Source organism: Balaenoptera physalus, assembly GCF_965194825.1.
Source record: "Balaenoptera physalus genome assembly, chromosome: 8".
Taxonomy (NCBI): Eukaryota; Metazoa; Chordata; class Mammalia; order Artiodactyla; family Balaenopteridae; genus Balaenoptera; species Balaenoptera physalus.
Genome location: NC_138887.1, coordinates 94,526,022 through 94,549,506, shown reverse-complemented (window position 1 = coordinate 94,549,506; position 23,485 = coordinate 94,526,022). Strand labels below are relative to the sequence as shown.

The following is a 23,485-nucleotide window of genomic DNA, read 5'->3' as shown; positions in this document are numbered from 1 at the left end:
AGCTAAATTCTAGAACTTGATTTCATTTTGCCCCCTTCTTAATCTAGCTCTTGTAATCCCCAAATAAAGCAGCCCCTGATGGCTTAAAATAAAAAGGTTGGCCATTTCTGTAAGAGGTTTTTCATCTATTTTAAAGCAAGTTATGTTTTTGGGAGGCATCTTATCAAGATTTCAGATTCTCTGCTAGTATTTCTGTTGCAAATACAGTGGCTCAGGAAGAAGTGATATGGGGAAAATATCACAATCACTGCTTGGGCAATGTTTCTGTTGAGGAAAAGGCAAACAAATATGGCAGAGTTTATTTTAGAGGGCAACATACTGAGTCACGGAACGTATCTACACACAGCGAGGAATAAACTATTGATTAATAGATGCAGGCTGGGCAAACAGGGTAAACAAATCCATGAAGTACAAGTATAGTTCACTGAGTTTTTATTACGTTATGCAAAGGGAACTCAGTTTTGTTGTTTAAAGTTGTTCATGTTTTAACAAGTTGTTTTGGTGCCATTTAGACACGGTGCTACTCCACTATGTTTAGCACAGAAATAAGTAAATGGGGACTTGCTGGAAAGATCTGGACAACAAAAGGGAGTATCTCTCTTATCACCTCTTCCTCTATGGTCTGTTGAAAACCAGATTTAATCATCAGAATCACACACATTGTTGCAAGTGTGCTACGCAATCTTGCCCCTCATGTGTCCCAGTGTTTGGCACAAGATAACAAACTCCCTGAGTGAAATGAGTAAATATACCTACATGATGGCAGGAGGTACACAAGTCATGCACCAGAAATGTAAAGATTCACCAAACCAGTTCAAGTTTAAAAGGTCAGGGCCATTTAACCAAAGAGCAGAGGGGTTAATCAGCTCCCTCAGCCAGCCGGTCTTCAGCACAACTTCGGGGATGTCAAGGAGCTGCCAAACGTTTACTGGAAAATGGACGTGCTGTCCCTTTCACACTGTGCTGATGCCCAAAGTGCAAAGTATAACGTCGTGAGCAACACCAGCGCAAGAAGCACCTTTGGGTCACTGAGCTCGATCTAGCTTCTCCCAAAGAAAAAGTGAGTCTCCCAAAGCTCCCTCTGACCCCCAGACCTCAGTGCTACCAGCCTCCACTGACCCTCCCTCCTGTCTTGCCGGTGGCCGGGCAGGAAGCACGTCACAGTATATATGCCAGGCACATCGACAAGTTTGCTTCTTAGTCTTAAGATATGCCAAATGGAAAGAAGAATTGCGTAGCTTATGACTAACAGGCTATAATAAGCAGCAAATATTTTTTCCCATTTTCAAGGAAATGAAGCAAGGCGATGCTATCGTTTTCTCAAAGTCTCCGTTTGATTGTGTCTGTGATTAGTCCATTTAGAGATTTATGGCTCACGGGCAGAGTGATCAGTTTTATGGATAGGCCAGACTCAGTAGATGATTGCTGCCTTTGCATGATTCAATAGTTTCCATGAAATTCGGACTGGTCTGCAATGGTGTCTAAAATTGTTATCCATAAAATTATTATTTTGGGTTGAAGTATATCGAATGAAAAAAAGGGTATACTTGAGAGAGGAAAGTAGTGCAGAACGAATTAATTTCTCATATTAGCTAGCTCTGGAGAGCAGAGAAAGGTCTGAGAACGTGTGAGAACTGGGGTTCACGGTAGAAAGTAACAAAGAGAAGGAAACATGAATATTCCCTCACTTTAAAATGAATCATTTAGGCAGAATGATTCGTTCTGCCTAAAGAATGCCATGGGCTTTATCATAAACAATCAATAAATATTTATCAAAACCCGATAATAATAGACATCCATTGTTTTTATCGGTCCAGTATCTTTCTTCCTTTGGGGATCCGTTCTCCTCTCACCATATGGATCTGGTGAACTGCCAATTGCGGTTCCCTGCCTCTTCCTTGGCTGTTATGGGCTGAATTGTATCCCCTCAAAATTCATGTTGAAGGCCTAACCGCCAGTACCTCAGAATGTGACTGTATTTGGAGAAAAAGTCTTTAAAGAGATGGTTAACTTAAATGAGGTCATTAGGGTAAAGGCAGGAAAAGGAGCGGGCAGTAAGCCTGGTGTTGAAGGGACAGTGAAGGGAGGGGCTTGGCTTGAGCAGAGAGTTAGGTTGGGGGACAGTAGGAGACCAGGGAGAAATGTAGGGACCTCAGCCTGTGGCAGGCCGTGAATGTCACCCGGAGGAGTTTGGAGGAGTGAAGTGGTTAAGAAAGCAGACTCCAGACTCATACTGACTATGTGAAGATACCATTTGTTAGATGTGTGATACTGAAAATTTTACTTAATTTCTCTACACTTGAGATAAATAGGAATAATAATGATATCTCCCTCATGGAGACATTGTGAGTACTAAATGAATTAATATACATATGTATATATAAGTATATTTTTTAAAACAAAATATATTATTAACATATATTTTACATAGATATTGTATAAATAGGTAAAATATATACTAATATAAAACATATGTAATATATATATATTGGGATTACTCCTCTTTATTTTTAACTCAACAATATAGTGTGAATATTTTTCTATGCCAATAAATGTAGCTCTCCATCACTTTTTTTTTTAAGATTTTCTTGTTGTTGATGTGGACCATTTTTAAAGTCTTTATTGAATTTGTTACAATATTGCTTCTGTTTTATGTTTTGGTTTTTCGGCAGCAAGGCACGTGGGATCTTAGCTCCCTGACCAGGGACTGAACCCGCACCCCCTGCGCTGGAAGGCAAAGTCTTAACAAGTGGACCGTCAGGGAAGTCCCTCCATCGCTTTTAATGTCTTCATTAGTTTTCCACAGATAAACATGCCATGATTTGCTCACACTTGAATTGCATAGTACTCTAGTATGTAAAAATTGTTCATGAACAGGAAAAGTATGGAAAATTATGTAGTTTCACTAAATTTACATTTTTTCTTGCTTTTTGCTTATCTGTATTTTCTATTCTTTTCATATTGAATGTAGCTCACTAGCATAATAAAGGCATAATAAAAGGGAAAGGTAAAAGGAATTAAAAAATGTATGTTAGATCATTTTTAAAATCTGATTTCTATTTTCCTTCTCATGGGTGGCCAAAAAACTTAATAGGACACAGGAAAGAAAGAGAAGAACATTTCTATGAACTTTCATGCCTGAAAATAGAATCACGCTTGATAAACAGAATCCACCTCCACTGACCACTATTCATGCTCTCTATTCTAAAATTCTTTCTCTAGAGTCATGGTTCCCAGGCTGAACTCTCTGGGGCTTTTTGGGGTCAGACAGGTGTCAGGCAGTAGCCTCCGGGGGCCACCAGAAGGAAGAAAAAGAAAGGGTAAAGGAGAGGACAAAGGACCCTACCCTTTTTTGACCAAAGCAATTTCATTTCTTCCTATGTTACATAGGGCTTCTGAGATTTTTTTTTAAGTTAAGGTTTTAAGGGTTTTTTTTGTTTTTTTTTTTTAAGGGCTTAAAAAAGAAAAATAATTCACCTCACATCCTCTGCAAACAAGATCAATGCTCTTTCTTTCTGATTTAGGTTTTCTGGCCACATCTCAGACATCTTCACTTTCTTTCACAGGTCCAAAAAAAAAAACAATGAAGCAACAATAGTCAGCAAGAAGTATTGGATTTATTTCCTCTGTCCTGAATGCAGAACCATTAAGATGAAGAAACCTGCCCAGAAAGCTCATCTATAAGAAGTCCTAAAACATTACTGGGTAAGTAATGAGAGATACCTCGCAGCACTGTCTCCCTACTTCGTCCTTCTGGCAGTCAGCCCTTAGCCTCTCCTCTAAAGAAATGGTAAACAAATATTTAAAGACTTTTGGGTTGAAATGGTACAAAAATACAAGCCTGCCCATAAGAAGTACATATCCATCTCCAGCCTGCATGAATGAGGATAACCAACGATGTGAGAAAGTGTTAAGCTTGTTCTTTTTAGACAGGAATAAGGTGACCAGTCTCTTGTCTGCAATGGTAATCACCTAGAAGTGGGTACCACATCATATAGTTTATTGATATCTTTCTGCCTTGTGTGTGAAATATGGTAACAGTTCTCTAGTTCTTTCATAGATGCAAATTCCTTATTACTCAAAATGGGTAATTATATCTTGGAGGAAGGAGACTGTATTTTCCACTTCTCCTGCCCTGTTCTCTGCTGCACAGCACTAATTCAATACGGAGCTTGTGTAGGGAGTAAATGGATAAATCCGTCCAAGCACTGCCAAAACCCTCTGATGATCAGCAGGGCTCCCCTTCCACAATTCCAACCCCCTCCATTAGCATCCTCTCCAGTCTTTCATTTAAAAATATTAGAGGAACTGGGGCTTCCCTGGTGGCGCAGTGGTTGAGAATCTGCCTGCCAATGCAGGGGACACGGGTTCGAGCTCTGGTCTGGGAAGATCCCACATGCCGCGGAGCAACTGGGCCCGTGAGCCACAACTACTGAGCCTGTGCGTCTGGAGCCTGTGCTCCGCAACAAGAGTGGCCGCGATAATGAGAGGCCCGCGCACCGCGATGAAGAGTGGCCCCCACTTGCCGCAACTAGAGGAAGCCCTCGCACAGAAACGAAGACCCAACACAGCCATAAATAAATAAATAAATAAATAAATTAGGAAAAAAAAAAATATTAGAGGAACTGTTATACACCAGGAATTATGCCCATGCACTGAACCTGAGAAGAGAATAGTAAGGCCCTGCCCTCAGGGAGTCTCAGTCCTTGTGGGGAGACAAACACATACAAATACAACTACGACACACTGTGACTGGGCTATTAGGGAAGCTTTCATGGGTACAATAGAAACAAAGAGGAAAGAAAGTGTAAATCTGCCTCAGCAAATCGGGTAGACTTCACTTGGAAGACAGTCCTGAGCAGCAATAGTTTAGATTTTCAACGTGAAATATTATCTCTGAGTTGGTGAATCAGGATATTTATTTTCTTCTTCATATTTTCTTCATTTGAAAAACAATATGCTCAACTTGGAAGGGATGTGTCCTTTTTTCAACAGTTGACTTTTCTGAGACCAACAGGTGAATGACAGATGTAAGCTCCCGGCATCTAACTTGTTTAGCCCAACTGATGGTTTGCTAAAGCTGTAGGAGACATTCTTTCACAAACCACCAGCACGTTCTGCTGGCTTTTCTTTGGAAATACATCCTGAGAACGGAAGAGAGGGTCTTCTCTACCTAAACTGAATTGAACAGAGCACTAAGAACTACAATTTGCTTCCATCAGCCTTAGAATGCATGGAAATTCCTCCTATATTTTTCTATATTGCAAGTAGAAATATATACTTTCTATATAGGAGTCATTCTTAAAATGTTTAATATGTTTTCATAAGTAGAGGGAAATTAGGAGAGGCTGCTTCATGGGCCACTAGCCAGTTGTGTCGGTGATGGTGGCTGAACTGACAATTGCAGGAGTAGTATGATTTTTTCCATTTTAGCAAGTGAGGAGGACATCCTCGGAAAAGGGAACAGCGAACTTGTGTGATTTTTTCCAGTGTTTATTGTGTGGGAGCAGAGAAGTCAGACTGTAGGGTTTTTCTTAATTGGTGGCTTAAGGGCTGGTGTGGAGGAAAAATATAGACACTTCTAGGGAAATACTTCAAGTGGCAGACTAAGTGGTCCAGGCTTAGTAGGAAAGAATTTATGGCCAAATATGGCTGAGGGCCTTGGAGAAAGCAGCAGAATTAAGAATACTGAAAGTGACATCTGAGATTCTAGGCTCAGAGGCATTGAAGGAGTGAAAAAAGCCAGAAAGACAGTGATTATAAAGTGGTAAATTAGTTTAAAGTCTCAAAGATGGATGTAGTTGTCTGTGATGCAAGTTACTAATCAGCAAGGCTACACAGGCGGGAGGCTGAAGCTGCAGAGAAATGAAGGTCATGGATTTGATGAGATCATAGAGCTGTGATGCGGAAAGGGTCATTGGTGTGGACATCAAAACTGATAAGAATGATGGCAGATCTGAAGTCTCCAGAAGTTAACCAAGGTGATGATTTTCTTATTGACTATTCTGATCAGGATGTTGAGAGATGAGAGTAAGGAGGACTGGCAGAGAGACATCAACAAATCCCTCCCAACTCCAGGGATTAAGGTTTTAGTACAACACCCAGCTTCATTGTTCTTAGGGATTAACAAAGTTACCACTTTGTGAGGAAAATGGAAGGTGGAATTACCAAGGGTTTAGAGAAATGCAAACATGTGCTAAGAGGAAGGAGTGGAGAGAAGTACGGGAATAAAGAGGTAGAAGGGGAAGGACCAGGCCACCAGATGGGATCTGAATCTTAGTGGTAACTGAATTTAACAGGGATGAGAAACATGAGGGAACTTTATGTTTCCAGCAATGCCACTCTGCTGAGGTATATCTGGGTGATGCCACGTCATACTGCCTTGTACTTTCCTATGTCTTCAACTCCTCTTCTCTTCTTGGAGCCCAGATGGCTTATGTTAATGAGTCTATACATTTGATGACAAGCCAAATACTGAAAATGTGCAGGTTATTTGGTCTCTCAAGCTTCTGTATGTGTTACGAATTCTTTATGTCACATGCCAGGCTCTTGTAAACATTTGGGTGTGTGACTTCTGATCTAGATAAAAATCTATCCCCAGCTCAAGTCAGAGCATCAGATAGCTACCTGGGCCTCACTGTTTAGTCCCGAGACAGACTGCCTAATAGACTTGTTTTATTTCTGAAAGAGATGGAGGAAAAGATCACTCTGGCTATAGTCTCGATAATGGACTGGATGAACTGAGTGGGAATTTGAATGCGCTTCCAGAAATTCTACCAATTAGAAATTCATTGGGTTTGCAAGCTTCTTTTATAAAAATGCAAATACATCTAAGAGGCTTATAACTGGGGTGAGGGTGTAATTTAGTCTGAATTAGTTCCATCAGCTTACTTTCTGCTATTACCTAGCTGTAGTCAGTCATACTAAAAAGATGAGAGTTTTACTTGGGGAAAGAATGTTTTGCACAAAGGATATAATCATGTGTGGGACAGAGGTGGAAGACTTTGGAAAGATATAAGCATGAAGGAGCATTCAGAGGACACACAGAGGGGGAGAGGGGGTGTCAGCATTTGAGAGCACAGAGAATAAGCAAACTCTGGTCTTCTGTGAAAGTTTGCCTGATTGCCTCGTAGAGGTAAGTCCCCAATTTCCTTTAACACTGGGAATCTCATTTCTCACATTCTTGTTTGAAGGAGTACATTCCTTACAGCAGAGGAGAGGAAAAAATGAAATCAATAAAAATCCTCAAATGGTATGAAGCACTGACAATTTCCATGTTGCTTTGTTTAAATTCAAGCTAGGCTATTTGATTCCCTGACAATACTTCACTGATATCATATGATAAACAGAAATTTTTAGACCTAGCATTTTAAAAACAATCAGCAGTTCCATGTGAGATAAAAGCTATTATTGGTCAATATTTAAAAATAAGTTCAATTATGTTATTTAAAGATATATTTTATATTTGGTAGTAAATATCTATAATTTTTTAAAGTCTACACTTGTTTCGATACAACAGAATGTGTAAATTCTATTTATCATTTTCTTTTTCTTTTTTTATGTACTCACGTTACTAAAAAGATGAGGCCAGAGATCCTAAAATGTTCAAAGTGCTATCTTTGAGTACGAGTCTGGGTACATTTCAAATTTCACGTAAAAGCCTGCGCTCAGAACTAAGATAAAACTACTGGAAAGAATGAGTAATAGCCAAAACTTTGGCACACTCCTAACCAGGGCTTCTTGGATATCATAAAGGAGAACAAAAACAACAACCCAAGTAAAACAGGTTCCGTGATGTTTTGTTTTGTACTTATATTTCAAATATAGGGGAAAAAAACTTTTTATCAAAAAAACCAAATAATAAAAAGCAACAAAAACCATCAGCAAAAAGTTTGGGCCAATGAAAACATTTGATTTCAAACACCAAAGCATTAAATGGCAAGATAAAAATAAACCTTTGTGCTAGCCAGTAAAAATTCCATGGATTTGTGCCTTTCAATGTGAGTCACAAGTCTAATGGCAGATACACTCTGTGTGGTTGCGGAACGGAACAGACTGTCTTAGTCTTACACTCTGTCTTCAAACGCTCCCATATATCTGGCCCAAACTCTGCCTGTCCTGCCACACACTCGCAAGGTCCCACTCAGATTTATTAGGATGATCATCCCTCCTTTCATGGCATCCTTGTCTCTACCTACTGCTCAAGATAAAGCCTGGGAGAGCGTGTCTGTACGGGAAAAAGGCACGGTGGAATCATGAAATCTCACCATTATTGATCACTGCCAAATGTCTTATTTTTATAGATTAAAAAACTGAAGCACAACCAGGCTTTAAATCTTGCTCTGAATTATACATTGTTTAAGCTTCAGAGCTAAAACCTGTCAGGTGTTCTTCTCTGAAATGGTTAGGAGATACTTCTCCATGCATCTTTCACATTTTTGCATCCTTTGCAAACAGAGGCACTGACAATCTGTTCTGAACTATCTTTTCAAAGATATTTATGCAGCAGATAGCCTTGAAAGATAGAGATGGTGTCTCTCTCCAGAGCAAAGAGAAGTTTTTGTCCAGGATAACAAAAATAATGTCTCTCTCTGAGGCGAAGGGCAGGCATACTCACTGACCATCAGGAATATTCAAACTCCCTAAGGTCAGAGCTCTGCTCTTGAAATGCAAACCACTTAGTATACAAGTGTCACCTCCTAGCCTCTTCACTTGCCCTGGGGGAGCTGCGATTCAGTGAACCAGTGTAAATGCTGATAATCTGTCTGCTGCTATTGCTATAAACAATAAGGTCATTTGTCTCTGACCCAGGAGTCTCCTGTCTTCTGCCAGCTCCCATGAAACTGTGGCAGGCAGATTTGTGAGCTTGGAAGTAGGTGAAATCTCAGACTCTTCACAGTTTTTGCCAGAAACATAAAACTGTAGTGATAATCAGTCATATAAAGAGAGAAGATATTGAAAGGCCTGTTGCTGAACTTTTCAAATCTAGGATCATCCAGTTACCAATTTGGAGGTACATAATATGCATATATTGTAATACGCTTCATTCTTCAAATAAAATTATACACACACATAGACATACCTGTAGCTACACTTTATTTTTTAAATTAAATCTGTGAAATGGGTCTCACTCTACTCACTATATAGATTAAAAAACAAAAACCAACAAACCCCAAATTTAACTCACACAGCTAATAGGCAGTGGAGCTAAAATCTCTGGTTTCAAAATTTGTGTTTTGCCTGTCTCTAAATGAAACACAGCTCAAAACAGCATGGGCCACTTTGGCTTTAAATAAAATGGCTAAAGTATATAGTATTATGTTTAGTTTTACTATCTTTTTAATAATACCTTACTTTTTAAAATAACTTTAGGTACCGGCATGATGCTATCTAATCTGTCTTCAATATTAAATATTCAGCATTCACAACAAATAACGTGTTTTTTAATCTTGTGAATACTGATTTTATAGTGTATACTGTATATTCATAGCCAGAGTCTCCAACATAAGCTATTGTTTATAAAGCTTATATCAGAAAACAATGTTGTAGACATATTGCTTTAAAGCTACATATCTAAGAAAATTATCTTCAGCTACAGAAAGATAACATTACAGGAGAAATAATTCCATTAAAAAGGCTGTATATTCCATGAAATTACCTTGTTAGTCACAGAGATAAATAGAAAATTACAAACTACACAGAGTGGGGAAAGGTGTCTGGAACTTATAGATGTTCTTGAGAAAAAAAAATGTTTAAAGCAAAAAAGACAGAAAAAAAACGTTTTAATTTTATGGAAGCAAAATATAAACTTAGGTAAGAGTTGTTTGGGGAATTTTTAAAACTGGTAATCCATTTCTGGCTACAAACAGGTTTTCATTATTATGATTCTATTCTGCTAACTCCAGTGCTAATCAATCATTTTGAAATGTAAACAGCAACAAAGAAAAACATACTTTAAAAGTATGTAAGTTCTGGTCAAAACATAAACAAATGTTTTTCAAATTGCCTTAATTAAAGGATTTCTAGATACTCATTAATAATGCATTACTGGGAATAATTATTTTACTTGCTTCTCACAAAAACATTACTTTTCTTTTTTTTATAAAATAAAAAACTATCCAGCTAAAGTTTACAAAAACAAAACAAAGAGATTAGGGAGTCAGTTACAACTGTCATATAAAATGATAACTGCAGAACCAGGTTTATACAGCTATCATTTATTTTAAACAAGTATCTTAAATTGAAAGATTAATTGCTGATTTATATTTATTTTATTTTAATCCTTGGTAAATGACAATAGAAGACTGTAGTCTTTATAATGGGACATGCCAATGTGGTTAATGTTTGATGTAGAAGCAGAAACCCCATGGAAAAGCTGATGGGTTAAGATACCAGTTTTCTGATTCAACTCAGACACAAATTAATTTTTAAAAACATAATTAAAATTATGTGGATTTAAATTTTAATTATATAGTGCAATACTTTCTAGGGGCATAGCTATTAAACATTAAGTGGGTTTTAAACTAGAAATGTGAGGAACTCTTTCACTGATGGGTTTTCAAGTAGCCTATAATTTCATCTATGAAGACTCATATGCCATCTGATGTGTTCTTTCCACTCTGGGATTCTATGAAGAAGTGAGATGGTAATTTTTGTCCCAAATTTCTAAAGTTGTCAAGACAAATTGAGAGAACTTCAGAAAGAAGAAACAAAATTGTTAAGATCAGAATCACTTAATCATAAAGAAATACATTTTTAAAAAACCTCAAGTTTTATATAATTAAGAAGTACTATAATAATTGCTTTAAATATGAAGCAGCAATTATTTTGAAGACAAATACATAGGAAGAAAAGGAATATTCATCTAGAAAGTTAGAAGGCAAATCTGAAAGAAAGAATATCAATGTTTTGTGTTATTCCTTATTATCAAGGTCCTCCCATTGGCAAAACCTTGTGGATTCTGGCAGATTTGTGATAGTGGAATTGATAAACAAAGGAGCTTAGTATGCTGATCTGAGGGCTTCTTAGTCAGTGTCTGCTGAGGAAGCCTATATATCTCACAGGTTTATGCATAAGGAAGCAAATGAAAGATTACCTGGAAATCTTCTAATTAGTCGACATAATCCTTCCTTTCTGCAAAGCTGATGTTGTATTTCTGGTAATATGTTTACCTGAAAGGAATAAAAAAGATTCTAGTGAGTTAAGCATTCTCTGCTAAAGCAAAGAAAATACAAACAGCCTACAGGGTACAGATGTGAAGCATTGTCTACACCAACCACCTCCTACTTTCAAATCTCTGTAAGTCAACTTTAAAATCCAAAATAATAGAGTGGTTTATTTGATAACATAAAATAAAAACGTGCCCTTAGAAATCTTCAAAATATTTGGGAATACTTGTTAAAACCTTGATATATTTCAAAGCCATGATATTTGCTAGAAAAAATAAGAAAATAATTTATGTCACTATGGCAAATAGAGTAACACTACTAACTTGACAGTTGCACATTTTGCTTTGGCAAAAAATAGTACTAAACATTCCTCAAAGTCAGCTACACTCCCAAGTTCCAAAGGCCCTCAATGATTTGAATCACAGACATCTAGTGGTAATTCAATGCTAAACCTGTTAGCATTTATAGTTTTCACTTCATACTGAAGGGTATTTATTGCTTTCGAGTATAAAACCCAGTCACCACAAAACTATATTTTAACAAAAATTTGTTCTTAGAAAGCTTCATAAATGTTGTCATAAATTCAAACATATCTTTTAATTTTTAAAGAAAAGATACAAGCAAGCTTAATTCCCTCCTCTTCTGAATTTACAGATTAGCTATTCTCAGCTAAATCCCCCAAATAATGCCAAACATGGTAACGCCTCGTTAAAACCAACAGAAAGAGTCAGTGTAAATCAGCTTGAAAATCAGATTCATTTTTGAGCAATTATTGATTACTTTCAAATTAATTCACTCTACCCTAAAAACGTATTAGAGTTTCTTTGCTGTGGCCAGCTGGCCTGACTGGATAAAAAGAACTCAGCTGCAGCTGGAGAAAAGAGAGGGAACCAGAGACATGGGCTGTAGTCCCACTTCTGGCCTGTATCAAAATCAGAACCTTGAGCCCGTCACTTTACTTCTTTTCAATTTCTCCATTTGTGAAATAGAGCCTTGGGTCTCTAAATACCACTTCCGCTCTAAGCTTTGATCAATTCAATAATTCAGTCATAAGCTGTAGTTTTTAAAAAAGAATTCATTTAAAGTGCTTTGAAACAGTTCATCATTTAAAAGTTCTCTAACCCTTGCAATCTTGTTAACTCTATCTGTTTATTCAGCAAACTGTGAACTTCAGCCCAGGTCATGCATAAATAAAGCCCAGGCTTCAGCAGAATCCGCTCTTGTGAATATGATAATTGAGAAAAGTATATAGTACACTGTAGATTTTAGGGATGTCTACGTTTCTCAAATTCAAAAGTGATCAGTTTTAGAGTCTAAATGTAGGAAAAGAAGAAGGGCTTTCATAAAGTCCTGAAGTTTTCAGTTCAGCCTAAGACAGGCTGGAGGGAGGGACAGAGCATGATTGCAAAGGTCTGGGGAACCCATCCTAGAGGCTTGGGGGTTTTGCTGTTGTTGTTAACACACAAAGAGCCTTTCTAAATTAGATTGTGAAAAGGTTTAAAAGTCAATAAACTTGAACCATTTTCCTCCACTTAAGGAAAAAAATCACTCAGTTGCTATTGACTAAATAGAATCTTTAACAATAGAACGGCCAAGAAAAAGAAGCAGCATTAGGTAAGTAGTAGTGAAGGCTGTGTATGGACACAGGTCCTATTGAAAACCTTCTCCCACTTCTTGAAGGGCTCAGAGTAAATGTGCCGGCCTTGCAGACGTGTAGAGCATCCTTGGTATGCCCTCCTGACCTCTACAAACTGAAAGGACTAGCAGAGCCCTGGTTAAATGGATCACAGTAACTGAACTAACGGGCCAGAAGAATGTGTGTAAATGCTGCAAAGACAGAGTACAGCTTGCACAGATTTCAGATACAAGGGTAGTTGTTGTGTCATATCAGAGAGATGACTTTTCACATGAGACCTTGGGTCACAACGATGAACTGACTCAGGGTCAACAAAGCATTTGCTTCAAAAAACCAGAGCCAAGCCAAAGGAAGCAACTGCTCTCACTTTCCCATCCCCTACCCAATGACCTCTTCCACTGCTCTTTCCTCCAAAGGAGGAAATTCATCTTTGGAATTCACAGAGTAGAAGAAGATGACATGACCATGGTGACACGTGACACTAGAGATATCATCTCCGTTCTACTCTGGAACTGAGCACCAAGCTAAGCAGTTAAACTAAATAACTTGGCACAAAAAAATAAACACATACAAGGCTATGGGTCCTACAGCTGTGCTAAATCAACTTTATTACACATACTAACTTTCTTAATTAACTTTTTAATTGTTAAACCTAATCATGTTCTTCAATATCCTAGTGCTTTTTATTCTTATTTTTATGTACATCATAAAATATGTAAGATTTGCATCATTATCAAGTGGAACATAAAGAAGTTTTCACTGGGATTAGCTGACTTTTATACGATGAGCTTCTCCAGCTTAATACTGCAATAATTTTTTTTAATAGAACTTAAGTTCACAGCAAAATTGAACAGAAGGTACAGAGATTTCCCATATACCCACTCCACCGACCCACACACAGCCTCCCCCATTACCAACATCTCCCCCAGAGTGGTACATCTGTTACAGCTGATGAAGCTACACTGACACGTCATTACCACCCAAACAGTCATTTTTAATATATACCGATTTTGTACTGGGTTCGAATGCTTTATATGTGTGTGTGTGTGCGTGTGCAAGTGCACGCATGTATATTTTATATAGACAGCTGTTTTTCTTGGCACAGAAGTTTCTGCATCTTTGAAAGGATTAGAATGCATATAAAAAAATGATAATGACATTTGGGCCCTAGAATATTTCTGAGATCAAACTGGGAGAAAGGAAATGTGCATTTAAAAATATTTCAATCCTACTCTGTGGTAATCTAAATTGTTTTCATTACATATCGTCAGAAGCAAAAGTAAAAAAAAAAAAATCATTCTTATTTTGAGACATATTTCATTAATAAGAGCAACAGTATGATGTTAATCATAAACATTCAGAAAGTGTTTATAACTCAAAAAAACTAAAACTACAGTAATACCATTAACTCATTAAGGAAAGTAGACATTTGACATGAGCTATTTATATAAAGTGTAAGAAAGCACCCAGGGAAAAAAATTTTTTTTGGTCACTCATGAACATTGAGAGTGACACACATGTCACATTGTATCTTAGGGAACTGTCCTTTTTCTTCATTAGATCTGTACAGATGCTCACATCTTGTATCAAAAATCAGACCTTCTCTGAAAGCTGTTCAGTATCATCCATAAGGAAGAGAATTAATGGCAAGAAGGGAACCAGCTAATCAAAGAAAATACAGTCTTATTATCATCCATGTCTCTCCCAGGTAATTATCACTCCATCACGGTCACCTGAAAATGTCCTAGCAAGCTGTAAAATAAGAGCCATTTCAGTAGTTCTCAGTGCTCCAAGTACCAAAAACAGCATCCCAGATTCAGGGACTGCTAATCCTACAAACATTCAGAACTAGAAACGAATTTCTCTGCTCTAGAAATACCAGGACCTGTTAGAGGTGAGATAGAGCCCCACTTACTAAACTTAGTGTCACCCCAAATAGTGGACCTTGCTTCAGTTTCAGCATCACACGGACCAATACAGTTTTAAATTCCTGTTACTTTCCTCCTGGCTAGAGAGACTCCTGGTCATTCATGATCTATAACAGACCTTAAGATCATTTTCATTAAGCACTTAAATTCCAAAGCTCTGAAGTGGTGAGTAATCCTCATTTGAGCAGGTGCCCTTTCTTTGTTCATTCTAAGGTCATTAACAATCCTATCACATACCCAACAAATCTGAAGCAACTTCTGTTTTGAATACTTATGTTTACATAAATAAGTCATGGTTCACAAAACTTCAAATTATTCATGCTCCAAAGTGACAGTTATCTAAATGTATCATTTAGAATTTGTGTATTCTTTAAGAATATTCATTAGAATAGGCTTTAAGTGCAGCAGCTAAATATTTATTTAGAAAGGTTCTATAGTGATATGGTTAAGAACACAGAATTTAAAGTCAGACTTCCAGAGTTTGAATCCTAGATGCTTCATTTATTAGCTAGGACGACTTAAGTAATTTTCTTAATCTCTCTGTGCTTCAGTCTCTTCATATGTAAAGAATGTATATAAACAAACATGTAAGCACTTAGAATCGTTCTCAGGAGGAGGCCTTCGCAAGAGATTGGAAGGTGGGAGTAGAGAGAGGCTGAATACTTATCTTCCTGGCTTCCTCTCTGCAGGGCTATGATTTGGTAATGGCTACATTCCCCTATGTTTATAGCTCCTTTCCACGGATCCCTCTTTCTTGGCTCCGGCTCTTATCTGGTTTTGCTATACAATTCCTTCTATTGTACACACCCTTCTTCAGACCAAGGGTGGTAAAACCTTATGATGTTGTTGGTCCCTGGGTGCCTCTAATCTTTTTTGTTTCTCTTATCCTGCCAAAAGCTCTGTAAATAGCTCTTTCATTAGTTTCTCTTCAGTTAAATCCTTTGGAGTATGGCATTTGTTTCCTGCTGGGAGGTTGACTGATACACACAGCAAATATTGTCAACTTTATCCTGTAGCTGATGGGAAGCCATGCAAGATTTTAAGCATAGGAGTAACCAGGTTAATTCAGCATTTTCTATTTTTCACTCTGATAACTGAGAGCCCGATGGATTTCAGAGGCAAAACACTTGCTTCAGAAAAATCAGTGAGGAGGATTCAGCAATTGTCCTGGTTATACATGGTGACTGTCTAACCAGAATAAAGGCAGTAAGTATGGAGAGTAGGTAAGATATTTGAGAACTATTTAGAAGTTGAATTCCTTAGTATTCATGATTGATAGAATGCAGATGACAAGAGAGAGGAAGGGCTCAAAGGTGAAGGCCAGATTTCTATCTTAGGAAGTGACAAGAGTGGTTAAGCACACTCATGACCAGCAGAGCAGTTCTGCAGAGCTTCTAAATGCAAGCACAGAAGTGAGTTTACCAGGGAAAAATAATGAATTCATTTTCTCTACGTTGAGTCTGAGGTCCTATGTGACATCTAAGTAGAGATGTTCAGTGGGTAGTTACACATGCAAGCCTGAAGCATGGGAAACTGCTTTGAACTTTAGATGTAGATTTGGGAGTCATCAACTACAAATGGTAGGTGAAACGTTAGGGGTGGTGCTGGGGAACAGAGGCATTTAAAGAACGGACAGAGAAAAGGTGGCTCGGAAGGACACAGAAAGGATGGCCAAAGATGTACGAGAAGAAGTGAAAGAATGTGCTCAGTCTAAAGGTCAAGGAAGGAAAGTTAGAAGGAAGAAGGAGTGATCACAACTGTCAATTGCAGAAATATCAAATGATCACGGTAGCTACTATAGTACTCTTTTACTACTGAAAAATAGCTATTGGCTTTGACACTTTTCTCACAGATTTGTTAAAGTTACCAAAAATAGAGCATATGCAAATTTTCCAGCTCAGTGACTAGCACATTGTAGGCATCTGATAATTTGTAGTTAATTTTTCTAGAAGCATTTATAAAAGTTTACACACAATAGTAGATATAGGATGTCAATTTTAAAAGTTAATTAAAAAACTATATAAATTTGTTATAATTCAGGATATCAATTTAAGTTTGAAAAGTCAAAACAGGGATCTAGTAAATAAAATTTTTACTACTTTGGATGGACAGGTGGCCAGGGTAAGCAACACTCCATAGGCTATGTATTTCAAGGTCAAGTTTTGGGTCCCACTAGGTAAAACTGGATCCTTATTGGTAGCAGCTGAAGTTGAAGGGGGTCTTATCAAACCCAAATGGTGAAATTTTATGGTAAAGTGTATAAGGCATGGCCATTGAAACTTTCTCCAAAGATGCAACGGTTCCAGTTTTTCAAGACTTTTTTTTTTTTTCAACATTATGCACCAGGAAGTACTGGTGTTAATATTCATAGGTCTGATAAAATCTGTGCACATTTTGAAAAAGAATGTTTACCTTTTGATGTAAACCTAACTGGCACATGTCCTCCTCAGATATGCAAGGTTTTCCACCAGCTTTCCTAGAAGACAGGCAAACGAGCAGATCCCAAGAGCCCAAATCACCTAATAGCAAAAGAGTATGGAAAAACAATTTCTTATCAGATTTTTAAAGGCACCATTTACTTCTTCAGATTAAAGAATGTAATTATTTAAATCCTAAAACACAAATAACAATGATTCTGAATATACTTAAAAGTATATATTCAAAGTAACTAAAATTCACCTTTTCTAATTAAGCAGAAGTAACACTTTAATATTGTATCCTAGGGAAAATCCAATTATCTTAAGTTATATCATAAAATTCCTTTAAAAGACTAAAATTAGAATGTTTCAAATCACTAATTTTATAAATTCATAAAATCCTAATCAGAGCTTGGGAGGAAAGAAAATTATAAAGTCTTTTAAGAGATGAGAGAGTTATAACGATATGAAGTCAAAACATCGAACATTTTGCTCTGGGCCTCCGTATTACCCTTACTTTTCATAGCTCTTGAAAATCAAAAATGCTCTTAAGGGGCTTCCCTGGTGGTGCAGTGGTTAAGAATCCGCCTGCCAGTGGAGGGTACACGGGTGCGAGCCCTGGTCTGGGAAGATCCCACATGCCGCGGAGAGACTAAGCCCGTGCGCCACGGCTACTGAGCCTGCGCTCTAGAGCCCGCAAGCCACAGCTACTGAGCCTGCGCTCTAGAGCCCGCAAGCCTCAGCTACTGAGCCTGCGCTCTAGAGCCCGCAAGCCACAGCTACTGAGCCTGCGCTCTACAGCCCGCAAGCCACAGCTACTGAGCCTGCGCTCTAGAGCCCACAAGCCACAGCTACTGAAGCCCGCGTGCCCAGAGCCCGTGCTCCGCAACAAGAGAAGCCACCGCGATAAGAAGCCGGCGCACCGCAATGAAGACCCAACGCAGCCAAAAATAAATAATTTAAATAAATAAATTTTTTAAAAATGCTCTTATAAGTTTTCTTACAAAGAAAAAGTTGTGTTAGGTAGAAAATAAAATTTAATGAAAAATTTAAGATAGGTTTAGTCTAAAAGGAATTTGTGTTCTAGTTATAGACAGAGTTGACTCTAAAATACAGAGTATAACACAGACCAAAGAAATGATATTTCACCAAGAACAAAGTTCTTTGCCAATAAATCATAGTTACTTGCCAAAATAATCTCAGCAGAGTACATTCTTGCATAAGTAATTGAACACTTAAAAATTAACATTTATGTGGCTATATATGGGTTTATTTTCCCTTATTCTTTTGGATCTATTTACATAAATTTATCAGCTTACCTTGCATATAATTGCTGCTTTAGAAATATTTGTTAAATGCATGAATGAATAACTAGCTAATGATAGGGTAGTAAACACATTACTTCAGAAACAATATAGAAATATCTATCTCAAAAAAAAAAAAAAAAAAACAGAAAAAGAACACTAAGTAATATATAAAAGAATTGGTCCTACCTGGGAAACTTTCTCCATTTTGGATGGAAATCCGGTTTAGAAAATGAAGCAATTGCTGTACACATGGCATCTTTTGTTGATCAATACTAAGATAAATGTTCCTTCAAGTAACTATTTATGCCAGACCTCACAAGTCAGTTCCTGCGTTATTAGTGGCTTCAAAAAGCTAGAAAATGCCTCCAAATGCTATCTTTTAAAAATTTCCTAGAATTTCTCACTTGAGAGCATAATGCTTTCAAAGAAGAATTATACAGGAAAAAAAAAGTTGATGAGGAAGAATATCTATGACAATTTGGAATGAAATTTCACTCTCCACTAACCAAGTCCTTTTCCATTTGACAAGTCCTGTGCTGTCCGAGCTATTGGTCCCTCTATAGTTGTCCTGTTGCTGGAAGGGAAACCTCTCTGCCAAACAAAAGGATCCAGACAACTGAACTCAAGTTAATTGAGCTCTTGTCCTAGAGCTTCTCCGTTTGCGTGATGTATCTCAAGATGCTGGAAGATAGCACAATAGTTCAAAAGAACAAGGAGAAATGATGCTGGTGATTGGGAGTTGGGAGAGATCTCATCCAGGTAATAGCCATCAGGCCTTAGGTGTCAAGGGTCTACCCTGTCCCATGCACTCTCACTTTGAAGGAAACTACAAGCAGATTCCAATGGCCAAAACCTAATACTCTATGATGATTCCAATACTTTATTTTAAATGTGCACCTGGCATTTTCAGCCAAAACCTTTTGATATGTATTCAAAAGGGAAAACACAGAGACTATTTTCATTCAATATTACTTCTAGCCCAGGAAACACTAAAACCCTAGAGGAAACTTCCTGTTATACACAACTAAATATTTTAAGAAGATAAGAATAGGCAGAGAGAGAGGAATTTCATATTATGGGCTGCATTGTTTGGGTGTTAAAAAACAGTATGTTTTTTATATTCCTCTAAGTCTGAAGCATGCCCCCCTTCACTACCCAAGGCATACACACAATTTCTAGAATTGACAGAAAAAAATATATATTTAAACCATAAATGTTTGAAACTGGAGACACATTTAACTAATTCAAAGTATTCAGTTTATTAAGAACCTCCTCTGAGCTGAACACTGTACTAGAAATATGAAAGCAAATAGCAAAACAAAAGGGCAGACAGTCACTGCCCTTAGCAGCAATAAGGGATCTAAACATCAAAAAGAATTTAGGCTAACTTATAAAGCATCACACAATTTCTTGACATTCATAAGGTTACCCCTCATCTCTCAAAAATATTTAATTAATATTTTAAGTTAAAAGTTAATATTTCAAAAATACCATATAGCACATCAATTTCCTCTTAAAATGAAGTAAAGTATAACCAAAAATTTTCAGCGATCTCTTCATGTCCTTATGCCTAATTCTTGCTACCATGGTCTGAAAAAAATGCTGATTGTTTCCACTCAAAATTCCTATTGTTACCCTTGCTGAATTCTACATCAAACTTCCAAATCTCTATTTCCTAGTTAAATTTTCTAGTTAAAGTAGACCTTTTCAATTTCTCTTCATTTCTATCTAGAAATCTACTCCCTTGCCTGATTCCCACAGCCCTTTTTTTAAAGAAAAAAGCTTTATTTGTTTTATGAGTGGTGCTATGAATTCAAGCTTGGTTTAAAAAACTCCCAAAACCATACTGAAATCTAGAAACTGGGCAGAGAGCAAAGCATACTCACTAGTGAAGTAAATAACATTCAGAAGTCAACTTTGGAGCATCTGGGATACAAATTTGTTCCTCAACAAGATTACAAATTACTATATACTGTGAAGCTTTGGGGTCACGCTCAACAACCTAGAAGCATGAGTGTTTAGTGGACAATGCGTACAGCAGAGACTGCAGACTGCAGGCACACAGGGGGAGTAATGCCCGCATTTAGGGTGCATTTGGTCTGCACAGTGTTTGTTTTGTTTTTGATTTTAAGCGTTTGTCAAAATGCAAATGTCAGCACAATTCACATAAAAATCCAGATTTCAGCTTTCATTTGAAAACTTAGAAGTTTTGGGTTCATATCCTACAAGGCAGCCACTGACAGCTGAGGCCAGCTTCCCACATTGTCTGTAGTTTACCTTAGTGGCCCGACCTGGCCCAAACTCTGCCTGGGCTCTGCCTTTAGTAGCAGCAAACAGTCCTTAGAACTGGTATAAAACACTGGTTTGTCAGTTTTCCATGAATTGTTCATTCAGCAAGTTGATGTTCCACGTTCTAGCTCTCAATGAATTAGGCTTGTTCATTAGGTAAATTGGTTTTGTTGAGATGACTATAGGCAGTTGATATTTGCTCAGTTGGTCTTTAAAGGATGTCTGAACATACCCTTTGATTTCCATCTTCGGCCATGCTCTTTCACAAGGTTGAATACGGTCACTTCACCTCCAAAGACATTTGGTTGGCTATGTTAAAGTTGGCAAGGACTGAAGTGTGGTCTCTTAGAGTCGTTCTTTCTCTAACAAGCCTGGAAAAAAACCGATTGGCCTGTAGCCATCTTTTTCCCTTATGTCTTTTTGGTTGGATTACTAAAGTGGACCAGGTCCCACTCTTAGGTGGACCTGCCTTCATTTCTTTCTTGTTCACACTTTCTCTTTGGACTCTTTCCACATTCAGTCTGTCTCAGGGCTGTTGCCACAGTTATACGTGGCCCAGGACAGGCTCTTTGTAGGCACTGAGGCAAACATTTTTGGTGTTGGTCTTACTTGATGTGTTTCTTCTGTCCCTTGAAGGTCGACATTAGTGTAAGAGCTGAGAAGTCAGATTTGGATTGAAACTAACACAACATTGCAAAGCAACTATACTCCAATAAAAAGTAACTTAAAAAAAAAAAAAGATTTGACTTGGGGAAAAAACAGGCAAAGCAGATCCTGGCCAATCTGGATGATGGCTTCTTAGGTTTTCCTGGCATAGGGAAAGGAGACCTTTATGTGACTCAGCCTAATTCTTTAGAATACTGCATTAGGATTTGGGCGCCAAGGCCACACTAATAAATAAGGAATAGTAGCAGTAGTAGTGGTAATAAATCAACAGCAATTAGTTCTTGAGTACTTAGAGTATGCCAGGTACTGTTCCAAGTATTTGCATTAATTAATTTATTTTATACAATACCCTGCTAGATGTACTTTTTCTTTTTTTTTTAAGTGCAGAAAGGTTAAATAACTTGCCCAAGGTCAGCCATCTAGTTCGTGATGGGAAGAGAATTTGAAAACAGGAAGTCTAGCTCCAGCAGCCATGTTTGTGATCATTACATCATTATTGCTTCAAAAAACAGGGAGGCAACAGAGACACTTAGCTTTTGATGCCTTATATGTATTAACTTATGCAGAACTTCCAACAACCCTGTGGAGTAGAAACTATTATTACACATACTTTACAGAAGAAGAAACTGAGACAAAGAGGAACTATCTAGCTTTGGTATTTTCTCAACTACTGTCCAGTGTCTATTTTCCTTTGGGACCTTGGAGGAAAAAGACTACAACAGGTATAACTCAGGTATTCCTAGACCCTCACCCAGCAATAGCACCCTAAAACATTATTAGTGATACCACTGGTAATCGAAGTAAGAGAAATATTCATGTGTAAAAGGAGATAGCTCTCAACTGCACATGTACTCAGGAACTATAAATATTAACTGGGTTTCCACCTACTTTTGAAAAGAAACCTCTGAAAGTTTCTCAGATTTTTTTTGATGGTTAAAATGATTTCTTTCCTTGTCACAAAGAAACCAGAGCAGGACAAGCTCCCAGATCAGGCTAGCCAAGCCCTTAAATAGAGAGGTCACAGGACATAGTTCTAAGGAAACAGGATATGGATGTTCTATTCTCCATCTCAACATGAAAAATCTATAGGATTCTCCCCACAAACTAAAGAACATTATTGCTCATTATCATGCCTCCATAGTGTTGGGTCTGGAAGCAATGAAAACTCCACAGACAATTTTAGAAGGAGATGTCAGGGTCCAGCTTTATTAATTCACACATAATATGGCACTGACTATAGTTTAGCGTTCTCAGGAACCACCTAACATCTCAGTGTTAAAAGTAAGAGCTATTTTAAAAGGTTTTTGTTCTTGTTTTTGTTTTAATCAAGCATCTGCCCTAAGGAGTGAGGCTGCCTTTAGAATATTTCCACCCTCTCATAGTCAGGCTGCCATGTAAAGCACACAATCGTTCCTGGCTCTCAGATGACCTCCTCATTGATAAAGTCTACTGGATCAGTAATTCAACCCAGAGAACAACGGAGAGCTCTGAGATAGCATCATTCTTATAAATGCTGTTTATTCTCAAGGAATGACAAGTCTATTCCTGCTTTATTTTTCTCCATAGCATCTATCATCATCTGACACATTATGTATTTCTTATCTATTTGTTTATTGTCTGTCTCTCCCCATTTGAATGTGAGCGTCACGAGGGCAGAACAGGGCCTATTTTAATCACTGCTGTATTCTCAGTATCTACAACAGTGGCTGGAATTTAACAAGTATTTGCTACCTATTTGCTAAATGCATAAATGAATGAATAACTGAATGTGAGCAGTAGACCAATAACTAAGACTCAATAAAATGCTGGGATATTGAAATATTTTTGTAAAAATTAAAAATGGATGAATAATAAGAAAAAATATTAGAGTAGGTTTTTTAAAAAGGACATAAAGATACATTTGGTTCTTAGTAAGAATGAAGGAGAGAAGTACATAAGAAAAACAAAGGTAACCGGTCATTGCATTTAAAGAATTGTAATATTAATTCTGAAAACTAATAGCAGATTCCAAGTGCTTTACTTATTAGAAACTTTTCTGTGAACACATACATTTGATTGAAGCAGAAAAGATTTA

At 37.5% G+C, this 23,485-nt stretch overlaps 1 protein-coding gene across 8 annotated transcripts in view; it reads right to left on the bottom strand.

Annotated features, from left to right (window-relative positions):
- CPED1 (cadherin like and PC-esterase domain containing 1) overlaps positions 1-23,485 on the bottom strand; it is a 297,503-nt gene that overhangs the window by 218,019 nt on the left and 55,999 nt on the right. For all 8 annotated transcript variants that reach the window (XM_082472288.1, XM_082472289.1, XM_082472283.1 and 5 more), the window contains 2 exons: positions 17,145-17,251; positions 11,096-11,171 (listed from right to left, as the gene is read on the bottom strand). In XM_082472288.1, coding sequence (XP_082328414.1) covers positions 11,096-11,171; positions 17,145-17,251 — 183 coding nt within the window. The remainder of the gene's footprint in view (positions 1-11,095; positions 11,172-17,144; positions 17,252-23,485) is intronic.